Source organism: Zootermopsis nevadensis, unplaced genomic scaffold, assembly GCF_977971745.1.
Source record: "Zootermopsis nevadensis isolate Lab colony 2312 unplaced genomic scaffold, Znev_1.0 Znev_ptg000010l, whole genome shotgun sequence".
NCBI lineage: Eukaryota > Metazoa > Arthropoda > Insecta > Blattodea > Termopsidae > Zootermopsis > Zootermopsis nevadensis.
Window position 1 is genome coordinate 3,993,980 of NW_028259142.1, and position 14,299 is coordinate 4,008,278.

The window sequence follows — 14,299 nt, forward strand, 5'->3', positions numbered from 1 at the left end:
AAACGAAGCTTGGCGTTCAGAATTTACCGGAAAGGCGTGAGGATCACGCGGTGTTCTGCTATTACACTACAATACCGTTAAAAAAGTGTATTTTAGTTTGATAGTACCCGGGATAGCTCAGTCAGTAAGTGACTAGCTACGGGCTGGACGGCCGGGGTTCGATCCCCGACGGGGGCAGAGGATTTTTCCTCTAGCCTCTGCGTCCAGACCGGCTCTGGAGCCCACCCAGCCTCCTCTACAATGGGTACCGGGGTCCTTTCCCGGGGGTAAAGCCGGCCGGGGCGTGTCGCTGACCACTCACCCCCATCTAGTGCCGAGGTCAAGAAAGAGAGGAGCTATACCTCCACTCACCCCAAGCGCCTACATGGCGTATAGTGGGACAAACTTTACTTACTTTACTTTACGTATTATCATCAGTCTAGTTCCTCCCTCCCCAGATACTAAGTAAACGTAAAAAGGACGTTTTACGTCATGAAGTTTCCTCCAGTTGTTTCATCTTACTTATATCAAAATATTCTTCTAAACACTTTCTTCCCAAACGCCATAAATTCATAATTTTGACTTACACTAAGGGGCAAAATATCTGGACCAGATGACGGAACGATATTCCGCACAGACTGGCAGAACGAATCGCTGCTAAAAATTTGTTTCTGGTTTGTTTACGCGGTGGTTGTTTTAGCACATCAGTTTAAATGCTGTTTCATCTTATTTATTACTATTCCGGTGATTGGACGACTGTCCTGTCCACTTAACAAATTTGAAACAACTGGCGGATTTCCATGATACGTGACAGATGCGCCGAGGTGTTGGTCATGAAAGTTCTTCGTCCTGTAACCTTCTCCTTCTGTTACATCATATAATTTACACGCGAAAAACTTCTGTATTACATATATATATATATATACTTTTTTGAAAAGGGGGTGGGGGTCGGAGTCAGCGTGGTGCCAGATGACTCATTCCACTTGCACAAGAAACCTGACTTGGTAGTGAAAAATGGTAATCAAGTAGGTTAAACTAGAAAGAGAAGGAAGGATCTGCATGGAGGGAGGGGAGGGGTAGAACTGGTGAAAGTGGATGACTTATCAGTAAAAGGAAAATTTGATAAAAGCTAAAAATTACTTTTGCAGTTCAGTTTTTAAAGCTGAGCCCCCCCCCCCAAATAGTCGCACGTGGCACTCACACATTTTTGTAATATTTTATAATCGGTGTTAAGCACCTCAGTAATGACTAGTTTTGTTAAATAGTATTAAAATATATTAAAATTGTCCGTCAATCACAATAAAGTAATATAAGATAATTAGATGGCTCTATGAAAGCCGAAACATGTCGAGAATGTTCCATATGTAACTCGAGTACTCGATACGGAACAAAGGATAATATTTTAACCATCTAATTATCTTATATTACGTTATTGTGATTGACGGACAATTTTAATATATTTTAATACTATTTAAATAAAATCACAATATGACGCACCTACAATATCTTAGTTTTGTTAAATAAAATTGTTGAGCAGTAATGAAACCTATAAATTGGGCACGTTATCCGACCGACACATATTTTGGACAAAGACACTGTCGTGCACGTATAACCGGGCGACCAGTTATTCAAAACGGAAAACATGGCTCTGGGTCTTAAAAAGGTTCAGACCTGCAGTGCCAGAGTACGGGAGCAGACGGCCAAAATGAAAAGGTGTACAACGCAAGTATTAGCGAGCGATTTCTTAAATAGGCTGTATAAATACATAATTCAAGGTCTATATTTAGAGAAAGTAAAGTATTTATGAGTTCAAGACTCCCGCCAAAACGCGATAGATGTCTCAACAAGTTTTACTTGAGAATAGAGATCTGACGATAAAGGGTCCAGCAACTAGGTAAACAGCTAAGTACAGCTGAAGCAAACATGCTTACAACCCGGGATAAGTTTACTCAAATAAAGTGTAGTTTTTCTTAAAACAAGTTTGCAGAGCACGTCCCATCCCAAGACACAGTACCAGAAGTTCCTGCAGTGACCAACTAACTTCAAAACTCGATGGTGTAGGCAAGGTTGTCCCACGTATTTTTAACCTCAGCATATACAGAAATTAAAGGTTAGGTTCACGCTCCAGCCGCTTTATCACCAATGAACTAACCCGAGCATCCACTGGACTAGCTCCGGGGTCGGTCTGGACTTTGTGGCGAAAACAAAGATCTTTAACCGCCGAGAATTAAACCCTCGTCGTCATACCAGTATCCTACTCACTACAATTTTTCACTTTTATGAAACATTTACGTTCATTACCAAGCTCACAAGAGCTAGTCACTGGTTCTCATCCTAAACCGGCTGTTTAATTTTAATTTTAATATTAACATTCCATCTACGTCATGATCTTCTAAATGATCTCTTCCCTTCATAAGTTACGACTAATCCTTTGTGTGCATTCCTCAAGTCCTCGGCGCGTGCTGTATAGGATGCCTTTGCAGCGTCGATATTTTTCATATTTAATTTCACTTGTTACATTGCGCACTTTTTCACCATCGCCATCTTTGTACTTGTTTGTCTCTTTCATATCACTACATGTTCTTAAAATGTAGTCAATCTGCGAAATTTTATCCTTCATAAATCACACGACCACACTTCCGGCAACCGTTCTCGCAATAATTCAAACCATTACTCACAAGAGAAACAAATGGACAGGTTCAACGACTGAATCGGTGAACCAAAACAACTTCAGAGTCGCACTAGTACAAGAAATTGGCCTCAGAGAAACTGAGTTTAAACATGTTAACGTCAATGTGATATACATGTCTTTTCAGAGGGATGGATTGTTTAAAATTCAGTTTAGTGTCTCCACAGCATGTGAACTGCTTCGTTCCCACTCCTCAAGACCATTTGCACTTGTAGGATTTGTTTTACAACACAACAGAACTATAACCACTTTCTCAATCTTCATCCTGAAGGTAACTTTAATATTTATTGTTACGCGTAATCAAACCCTGATTACCCAAATCGAAGTCAATCACATTACTGAGCTATTACACTTCTAAAAGCTGCCTAATGATGACAGAACTTGAGAAATAAAATATTTCAGTTCGCATTGCATCTTTGCAGAGAACTTGAGACCGCCACGGTAGTCTAGCGGTTCGAACGCTGGCCTTGTAATCCTGGGGTCTCGGGTTCGATTCCCGGCGGTGCCCGAATTTATAACTTGTGTTGGGCAAGGCCGTGGTCTAGGCAACACGGAGTTTTCCTCCGGGGGCTTCCCCGGTTTCTCCGTGGCATCCCATTCACACACAGAAGAAGGCAATGGCAAACCACTTCTGGATCATCTGCCAAGAACGTATATGAACAGGTCCCAGTCCGAGAAAAGGATGGAAGGATCCTGTTCATATGGACCTGTTGTCAGACAGAACACTAAATAATAATAAGATGAGGTGGTCTAGCGGTTAGAACGCTGGCCTTGTAATCCTGGGGTCTCGGGTTCGATTCCCGGCGGTGCCCGAATTTATAACTTGTGTTGGGCAAGGCCGTGGTCTAGGCAACACGGAGTTTTCCTCCGTGGCATCCCAACAATTACTCCACTCACACACAGAAGAAGGCAATTGCAAACCACTTCTGGATCATCTGCCAAGAACGTATATGAACAGGTCCCAGTCCGAGAAAAGGATGGAAGGATCCTGTTCATATGGACCTGTCGTCAGACAGAACACTAAATAATAAAAATAAGAGAACTTGATCAGTGACGCATACCACACATAACAAAATCACAAACAGCGTCATACCGAATATAAAAAGATGCGACCGGTGACAGCCAGGACGTGCGAGTATTTCAACCTGATCTCTGTGGCTTGCGGTTCAAACTCCGATTTGATTACACGGCGCTGTCCGTCTGGCGCCATTAGATCGTTGTGTTGACTGCGCTACGCGTGCCAGGACACGCCCTGTTCATTCAGCAGGCTTTAAATATTTATGTGTGTAGTGGTCTAATACCAGTGGCAGTTCAATGCCATGGCAGATGCATTCTGAAATGGCCTGCAGTCTACATATAATAAATCACTGTCGAAAACGGAAGGTTTGTTACGAAGTCGCGTTATGTTAAACTATAACTTTGTAGTTTTATAATTCAGACCTGGGAAAAAGTCTAAAAGAGCAATTTTACATACAATAAATCATGTCTGAATAATTTCACGCACTAAAATATTTACAGCAAAATTAGTTATTAAGATTTGCGACCAATTGTCTCAAACTCATGAACGTACTACCATGAACATAATAAACTGCATCTGTAATTCAATGAGGATAGGCTACTACTCGTATTTCTAATTTTATCCACTCACATTGCAAAACCATGAACAGCCGAAGTAATCGGGACGAGAAGGCGTGTCACAACCATCAACGTATGCCAATGGATTAATGCAAAGGACGCATACCAGATCTTAAACCTGATTCTGTACAGCTTCAGCTCAACAGACAAACTGCATTAACGCACTCAGGCATAAAGGAATTAATTATACGGAAGTTAACTAATTGTAACTCCATGGAGCAGGGGAGTCCTTCTTGAGAAGCTTAAAGCCATTAAACTGGTAAATAGATTCCGCGTGTTAGCAAAAGCCCCGCCACTGACTCCTTCAATGTACCAGAACGATCCGAAAAAAACAGGAACATTTCGATGAATCTAAATATTTCCGACGCTCCTGTGTTCTTATAAACATGGCAATTACGAACTTTGGATGTTCTCCATCGCCATAAAGTCTTTCTCTGCTATTTAGGAACCTTCCTCCCCTGCTACCTGATGGTAACAGACCCCCCCCCCCCCAAACCCCTAAATGCGGAATTTTAAAACCCCATGACAATAATTATTATGTTCAACAAGTACGTATGTACGATCTGAGGTTTTCACATCGGTGAGTCCGAAGATGGTATTGTCTTCTGGGTTGTTGCGCCGTGCAGTCCGGTAGAACCCAGAAGAATAATCTTTCCCTGCACAGTTAGAGTCTGGCAACTGAAGACGGCATAAAGTAGAATCTTAAACGAAATGACGATTCCGAATAGTGATATGGAAACAAGACGTGATTGTGGCTTACCCCAAATAACTACACCGCCTGAAGAAACCGAGGACAAAACTGGAAACCTCAATCTGAACAGCAGCTCGAGACGTCAGGAATACTTAGCAGAGGTTCTAACCAGCAACTGAACGTAAGGTCTCATAGCAGTAACTACAGCGTTTCTTAGCCCCGGCCTATTTAAAGATCACACAAAGAATCACAGAGTACCCCGCAAAGCCTTAATTTACACACATACAATACCTGATCTGGCACGATTATCATCTTTAATGATTCGTAGCGATCCCTGAATAGTGTTTGGTACAGCTAGACTGCCAACAGAAATACACCGCATATTCCAGTGACCTCTCCACTACAGAGTTTCTAAACAGAACCCGAAGGTTCTGAATACAATTTAGAGCAAACTTTCAAAACCGTTATGGCCATGAAAAGTATTTTTTTTTTCATGTGAGGGGAAAACGCCGAGCAAAACCTTTAACTACCGGCCTGTGGTTTAGCAGCCGCGGTCATGCGTCTTAAACAGTAAGACAAAGAGATTCCTTGCTTACAGAAAGGATTTATGTCATCAATGAAAAGCGGAAAGAACACGTAAGCATCTGGGTTTAAAAATAATCAAAACAGGCCTGTCTCCAACACAAGCAAAGCCACCACCAAATATCGGTGGCTTATCTATAGAAATTTTAATGACATAGATGACATGTTAAATGATCAGCTTCTGTAACGTAAGATACTAAACTGATGCTCTGCTCAGATAATCAAGATCAAGGTTAATAGCGTATGCAAGATCACAAGGAACGAGCGGGGAAAAATTTTCCGATGATGGACCGACCACTTATCCACTCTCGTCACTGCAACGAATGAGGCCACCGCGGCCCTGTAACATTCTTCCCACAAGTTAGCCGAATAGGAAACGCCATGTTCTGATAAATTTATCTTCCAGCATATTGGTCTTCTGGAATGTAACATCGTGTGGAGTTGCAGATGGGCCGAAGACGGAGGTCAGACGTTCCTCAGAAACTTCGTCATTCACCCAAAAGTTATGAATAATCCTTTAATTTATTTATTTATTTAGTGTTCTGTCTGACGACAGGTCCATATGAACAGGATCCTTCCATCCTTTTCTCGGACTGGGACCTGTTCATATACGTTCTTGGCAGATGATCCACAAGTGGTTTGCCATTGCCTTCTTCTGTGTGTGAATGGAGTAATTGTTGGGATGCCACGGAGGAAAACTCCGTGTTGCCTAGACCACGGCCTTGCCCAACACAAGTTATAAATTCGGGCACCGCCGGGAATCGAACCCGAGGCCCCAGGATTACAAGGCCAGCGTTCTAACCGCTAGACCACCTCATCTTATTATTATTTAGTGTTCTGTCTGACGACAGGTCCATATGAACAGGATCCTTCCATCCTTTTCTCGGACTGGGACCTGTTCATATACGTTCTTGGCAGATGATCCAGAAGTGGTTTGCCATTGCCTTCTTCTGTGTGTGAATGGAGTAATTGTTGGGATGCCACGGAGGAAAACTCCGTGTTGCCTAGACCACGGCCTTGTCCAACACAAGTTATAAATTCGGGCACCGCCGGGAATCGAACCCGAGACCCCAGGATTACAATCCTTTAATAAAACTGAAAAATTCTAGCAAAATATTCAGTGACGACCGATATGTTCTGTTAACACTTTACAGCCTAGATACCTTCAGGGCCTTCGAACTGCTGTTTAACTTGAATGTTTGCCAAGCAGCACTCCATCTGAGAACTTAATGTAGTCATGCGTGGGATATGTCATGTTTTACAAGACCTGAAACCAACTGAAAAGCACTAAGAGACTGGTTTCTTTCACTTCCTTGTAGGTTCATCTGTTTGGGTGTCGAAAATGTGCAAAAAGAGACTATGCGTCTTCCATCGCAAATTAGCAACACCAGATGACATCCTCCTCGACATAAAGGTATGGTCGATCTCTCTGTCTTTCTTCTTTTGTCTTCAGTATTAAGCTTCCACTCCGAGAAGATATGAGGGTAAGGTCAGAGGGTGCGGGGTGAGAGAAGGGGCACCTAGAACGCGATCTATTCTAGGTCAGACATCTCGTGAGCTACTGAGACTCCACAATCGATACGAACAGCCAGGCCCCTGCTGGCACGCCGGTCGCCCAAAATACTGTGCAATCCTGAAACCGACCACCAGCCCTCAGGAACAGCTTCATCCATCCATCTGTCCCCGCTGCCTGCGGGTAATCGAAGCGACTACAGACTGTCTAGAAATGCAGTTACCGTTCGAGTATTATAATTTTTACATTTTAATTGAACCACGAAACACGAGAGACCGTTATCAGCCTATTAATAAGATTTTGCTCATCACACAGGTAGACGAAAAATATGGTGTAGCAGATAAATATCCGATGCAAACCGTAAAAGAAGACATAATTCAAAAGACTAAGTAACTAGCTATCCAACTACATGAAGCAATTCAAACACCTTCGAGGAATTAATTACACAACCAATCACGTAATTCGTCGAAAATTATAGAAAAAATTTTATTCGAAAGCCCCGTTACCGACTAAACGACCGTAAAATCTCTGGGGAGACCGTACAAACGTTGGAATAAGACCGTAAGACTAAGAAGACGATTATAATGACGGTTTTTTTAAAGTCAACACTTACTTTTTCGAAGTCCTCTTCAAGTCGCACGACCTTCTCCAGCTGCAAGAACAATTCTTCTTCTTTTTCATGAAGCTCCAGTTCTTTAGTCTCCAGTTTCCTTTCCAGTTCCTGGCGGGCCTTGGTCAGTCCGTCCCGTTCGGCCTGCAACCATCATCCCTTTTCCTTAGTAACGTCCAGCGAACGTACCTTACAGACATCAGCGAAAGACTAAATCAAGAGATGGCGGTGAGGGGTGGGATTATAGATACATGGGGGGTTAACGAGGAGAAATAACAGGGCTAGAAGATGTAGAATGATATTCTAAGAAACAGAGTAACACAAGTGTAATTTCGATATCGATATTAACACGTCGAACCGATCACACAAGAATTGAGATATTACAAGCGAAGCTTATATTTTATTTTATGTTGTCAACGTCTTTCGGAGTCTAAAATTTTTGTATATAAGACCTTTGTGGTTAGATTTTATTCCGGAGGTCCCGGGCACAGAATTCGGCCATCCTGACTGAAGTTTCTCGTGACTTTCCCCCAGCCCCTTTAAGCAAATGCCTACATCATATCTTAAAATTACGCCACGACCGCATTTTTCTAGGGGCTCTCAACGACATTAATAAGTATATATTGTTTAAATCTTGTCCGTCTAATCACAATAAATTCTTATTAAATATTAAAATATTACATTAATTAACATTTAAAATATTTAAAATATTAAATGATGTTCTTTATCGAAATATTCGATTTACATTAGACCATCATTTTTCACGACATGTTTCAGTTCCTAAAAGAACTATCTTCAGGTGTATATAATTATATAAAAATTCAAATCAATAATAACTTAAATACAATTTCTATATATTATTTTAGCGTACATTTTTGTCAGATGTTTATGTACGCTAAAATAATATATATAAATTGTATTTAAGTTATTACTGATTTATATAATTATACACCTGAAGATAGTTCTTTTAGGAACTGAAACATGTCGTGAAAAATGATGGTCTAATGTAAATCGAATATTTCGATAAAGAACATCATTTAATATTTTAAATGTTAATTAATGTAATATTTTAATATTTAATAAGAATTTGTTGTGATTAGACGGACAAGATTTAAACAATATATATTTATTATATCACAATATGACGCAACTTTACCATCTCACGACATTAATAAGATAAATTTTCTGATACCAGGTAAGTATTTCCCATCCAAAGTGACAGTATATACAAATGCATGCGAGCCGCTCAGAATACATCAGAAGGTGGAATGCGACTAGCGGGCTGATGGTTGTAAACCCCTGTTCTAGGAGATGTATAAAGATGAGAAATGCCAAGCCATCGAAGGTTGACCTGAAGCACGGCTTCCTTCCCTTTGTAAATTTTACCGCGTATCTTCCATTTTACGACGTGACCCAGTTCACTGGCAAGGCCAAGCGTTCGTTACCTTCTTCAGCGACCTCGGGGATTTCAGACGCGATCTAATTAACTTTAATTACTTCTCCGTCCGCAAACCACGATTACGATGAAATATGAAGCAGTGGCGTAACGCTGGTTGATAGATAATTAGTACAAGCACTGAACTGCTAAGCAACGGACAGCTATTAGACTTCGTGCTCCCATCATATTCCTAAAGTTCCACGATACGAGGTATTCGGTTTCAGTCTCGGAGATTTTACCGACTAGTTAAGCTGATATTTTGTGGTTTTCCTCAGTCGCTGCACCTTCTGCCCATTAGTTCCCTTGTTTGTTTCATTCGGGTGCGGAAGTTGGAAAGAGGGGAGCGTAGATACAAGAGGAGTCACACAGATATCGGATCGAAAACAAACAATAATCACTCTGCAACAATTTAGAATAACTCCATGGAGGAAGGAAGATCTCCTTCTTGATAAGCTTATAGTCACTCAGCTGGTTAAAACTTCTCCGCCTTATATGGAATCAAAGATTTACTACCATGCTTAAGACAAATCATCATCCCGAGCTACATGAATCCTATAATTACCTTCAAATCCTATTTAAGATAAACCTTAGAACTAAAGGTTCAGTGTAAGGTAATTGTTAAAAGCATTTTAGACAGAAATCTATAACAAATTCCAAAATACATCATCGTGTGACTACTTTCAATTGGCGACGAAAACGTCACGTGATACGAAGCATCATTAGAACCGCACTGTATATAGGATTTAGTACTTTTAATTGATAAAAGCTTGAAAACTGCGATTATTGGCCCGAAGGCTTCAAACATCCCACACATCAACAAACACGAACTCATCATGTTTTTATGAAGTCGAACGTGGGATGTTATTGAGCCAGGAACTTGACAGCGATACACGTCACGCGGGCGCCAGCTTCAATTATAGGGCTCGATGGAAGATCAGGTCTTAAAACGTAAACGTACTAAAAGCAAGCCTGTTGCAATGCGAATCCGAGATGGAAGGTCGATGTGACATGCAGTGCCAACACCGACCGACCAACTATCCTCATTTTCATACAACTTCCCGATGTTCATTAAAAACAAATCCTATTACAAAGCACCAATTTCCAGATTATTAACTACGTTAATTAGAAAAACAAACAAGCATCAGCCACACAATGTCACGTTCTGGGGCGAGGAACAAAGAGTCAATAATCTCTGTTAATCTCTTTCACCTTCCAGACGTTTTATTTCCCTCCGGTGCACCCGCCATTGTGTGCAAATGGCACATAATCCACGTACCGCATCCATCCCATAGACAAAGCAACAAATCTCCGAACCGTCTTTGTGATTCTTTTAATAATGCAACATTTTACTGACGCCGTCGAAAGGATTACCGCCTTTCCGAGGTGTACAGAACCGCGTGCCTCGCTAAACGAGGCAGAGGCAGCTTTCTTTCACGTAGGCCTAGCTGATCTCACTTTCAAACTCAGGACTTAGAAGGAATTAACTCTCTGATAAGAGATAAATACTATCTACCCAGCAGTCAAGGGCGAACTGACGTCACACACCCAGATAAACCGGTTCTATATCTATGACTTTGCTAGTGTAAATAGTACTAACAACTCTATTATATATATATATATATATATATATATAGGGTGATTCAAAAGGTTAGGGCCAAACTGAAGGAGCGTAGTATAGAGCAGTGGTATTCAACCTGGGGTACGCGAATTCATCTTAGGGGGTACATGAAATTTAAAAGAAATTATGATAAACACGGAATAATCAGTAATGTAATTTATTTAATTTATCTTAGATGTAATTATATACTATGTACGAGGTGCGATCGGAAGGTTTCAAGACTGCGCGTATAAAAACCCGTACACTTATCTCAGGTATTAAATTCATCCATCACCCTCGAAGTAGTTCCCCTGGGAGTGAACACAACGATCCCAGCGCCGCTGCCAAGCCTGGAAATCTTTCTTTGTCAGCCTGTCAAGCACCATCTGCGATTCTGCCTGAATCTCTTGCCAAAGACTCGCCAAAACGGCTACGGAAACCTATGAAATGCTAAAGGAAGCATTTGGGGAGTCCGCAATGGGTCGTGCACAAACTTTTGTGTGGCATTCACGTTTTAAAAATGGCCGAACCTCTGTCGATGATGACGAGCGTTCTGGACGACCATCTTCGAGCACAACGCCCGAAAATGTTACGAAGATTCGGCAGGCCATTCACGAAGATCGACGTCGTACCATCAACGACTTGTGCGACATTGTTGGGATAGGCTATGGGACCTGTCAGCTGATTCTAAAGGAAGAACTCCACATGCGACGCATCATGACAACGCGCCAGCGCACACCGCCCTCAAAGTTCGCCAGTTTTTGGCCTCAAACACCATGGCCGTCATCCCGCACCCTCCTTATTCGCCGTGTGACTTCTTCCTCTTCCCAAAGATGAAAATTCAGCTAAAGGGAAGGAGATTTGAGACTATAGAAGAGATTCAGGCAGAATTGAAGATGGTGCTTGACAGGCTGACAAAGAAAGATTTCCAGGGATGCTTCCAGGCTTGGCAGCGGCGCTGGGATCGTTGTGTTCACTCCCAGGGAAACTACTTCGAGGGTGATGGATGAATTTAATACCTGAGATAAGTGTACGGGTTTTTATACGCACAGTCTGGAAACTTTCCGATTGCACCTCGTATAACTTGAATTATACACCAACATTTTTGTGGGTACAAAGTTGAAGAGAAATTATATCTGGGGGTACGCGAACAAAAAAGGTTGAATACAACTGGTATAGAGGGACTCGGAGATAACAACTTTCGATTAGGAATCCATGTCCTCCGAAGTTATCTTGAGTCAGTCGAGGCCATTGAAGGTGGGGAAGTCTGATAACATACCGCTGAAATAATCGTACTTTCCTGTTCTCCTACTAGCTTAATTTTGAATCACACGTATCCCGTCAGATTCTACAGAGGCCCCTGGGCTGTTTACATTGTGTTTGTGAGTTGATAGTGACTGGTGTACCCCTACCTTCAATGGCCTCGACTGACTCCGGATAACTTCCTATTCCTATTCGAAAGGTGTTATCTCTGAGTCCCTCTATACGCTCCTTCAGTTTGGCCCTAACCTTTTTAATCACCCCGTATATATATATATATATATATATATATATATATATATATATATCGATTCATTTCGATACAGAACGAAGATGACTTACTTCTGGGATTGTCCACCTCTGAAACGTCGGTCAACACCCCAGAGGACAGTGAGCTTCGCCCTCGCCTACATGAGAACCTAAAATCTCTTGGTGATAAGCCCTGGGGGGTTCTGTCATTGCAGAAACACAAAGTATTATGCATATCAGCGCCAAAGCTACTAATTCCATGGCAACCGGTGGGTTAAATCAGACACGTAATACGCATATCTACATGAATGACTTTTCCTTTGTTAGCCATCTCATTTCTCACGGAGTCCTGCGATAGAATATTATACCATGGACCAACTACGTCTCAGAATGGCACAAACACCGGATGTAACAAGAAAATGCTCGACGGTTGTAAACTGATGAAGGATGATGACCTATGCACAAACTTCACACCAAAGAGGACGGGAAATAGAAACGTGGCGCACGAGCTTAGACAATGAACACAAACAATCTGCAACCACCAGCATTTATGTGGATTTGTTACGTGGATTTTTGCACTCACTGACATAACAGCGCGCATCTAACAATGCGGATATACACGTAAAATTACATTACAGCTGCAAGACGAAACAAAACATTAACGTCACTGTAATCACAAAAACAGCTGACATTTAAAATTCTAAATGATGCTATTACTTCCACGAAACTTCAGTTTTCAGACCAAAAACTGACGGCCAGTAAAAATTTCAAATATTGAAAATTATCCGTTTCGGCAAAAAATGCAGTTGCCATCTTCAGGGTGAATATGTAATAGTTGAGCGTTTTTGGCTTCAGCTCTTAGATGGTGTGTTTCTATGAAACTTTGGTATCTACCTACGAGTCTATATGGCGCCTAAACTCAGAACAGAAAAACATTATCTTCAGTGCTGTGGAAAACTCCTAATTTTCACAAACGGGAAATTTTGTATGAGCGTGTGGTACTTTCCATAAACAGAGAATGTACCGCATGCACAGCTGGTGGTCCTACACGAACAGAATTAGCGAGACTGGTACAACGATGACTCATCTTTACTAGCTTAGTAATTAATGTGAAAATTGCGTTTATCATCAACCGCATGCACGTAACGAGAGCATCAACACACACTTTCAAAATCTCTTACTTCCGACATAGAGGCCACGGAACTGTCAAGGGAAATTACGGTACCATTTCGTGCGCGTTCGAAATTTGACAGTGCGGACGACTGGTAACAATGGACAACCTTCGAGCTCAGATGAATGCAGAGTTGAATGACGTGAAGACAGAAGTGGGCCACGAGGAGGGGGAAACAGGACAACGATGTTACCACACAATGGCTGCATTGCTTGCTTCTGTCTGAGTGCAGAATATCCTGGTGCGACTTAACACAGCGTGTTCTGAATGACCTGTGTACTCTCTAGTTTCAGTGACGGTCCCTTTTATTTAAATGTGGAACCAACAAGTCAAAACAGATATAACTATTCCAAATAATAAACCAGATATTATAATCCGAAACAACAAAGGAACTTTTCTCTTAACTGACAGGAACGTAATTAAGAAGGCAGCGAAGAAGATATTGAAATACAAGGACCTTCTAATTGAAATTGAATGTGGAAAGTGAAAATAATAATTATAGGAGCAACTGGAATTGTCTCTAAGTCACTCAGGAAATATTTGGCCAACATCCCGGGCGAACACATCAAGGAACTAAGGAAAACTTCCATTTTAGGATCTTCATACGTCATTCGAAAGACGCTGTCGTAAAATATGTAGTCATCCCTCACAATAAAACTATATAATACATGTAACATATATTAAAAACAAAATGTATTTCGGAAATAGCTGCTGCACTATGTACTTCAGGGGCAAGGTTTGTCCCGGGTACATAGAAGTAAATACCCTGTAAAATAGTAAATAATTGGAACAACGATAATTTGCATACGTCTCGTATCGTGCGAGAGTTAAAGTGAGTCTCTATGTAGGACACAGAAATTAAAGGAACACAGTGCCATATTTAGC

At 41.4% G+C, this 14,299-nt stretch overlaps 1 protein-coding gene across 2 annotated transcripts in view; it reads right to left on the minus strand.

The window, feature by feature from the left end:
• The window catches only part of LOC110832155 (uncharacterized), a 97,060-nt gene that overhangs the window by 11,275 nt on the left and 71,486 nt on the right, over positions 1-14,299 (minus strand). For both annotated transcript variants that reach the window (XM_087346249.1, XM_087346248.1), the window contains exon 4: positions 7,703-7,843. In XM_087346249.1, coding sequence (XP_087202375.1) covers positions 7,703-7,843 — 141 coding nt within the window. The remainder of the gene's footprint in view (positions 1-7,702; positions 7,844-14,299) is intronic.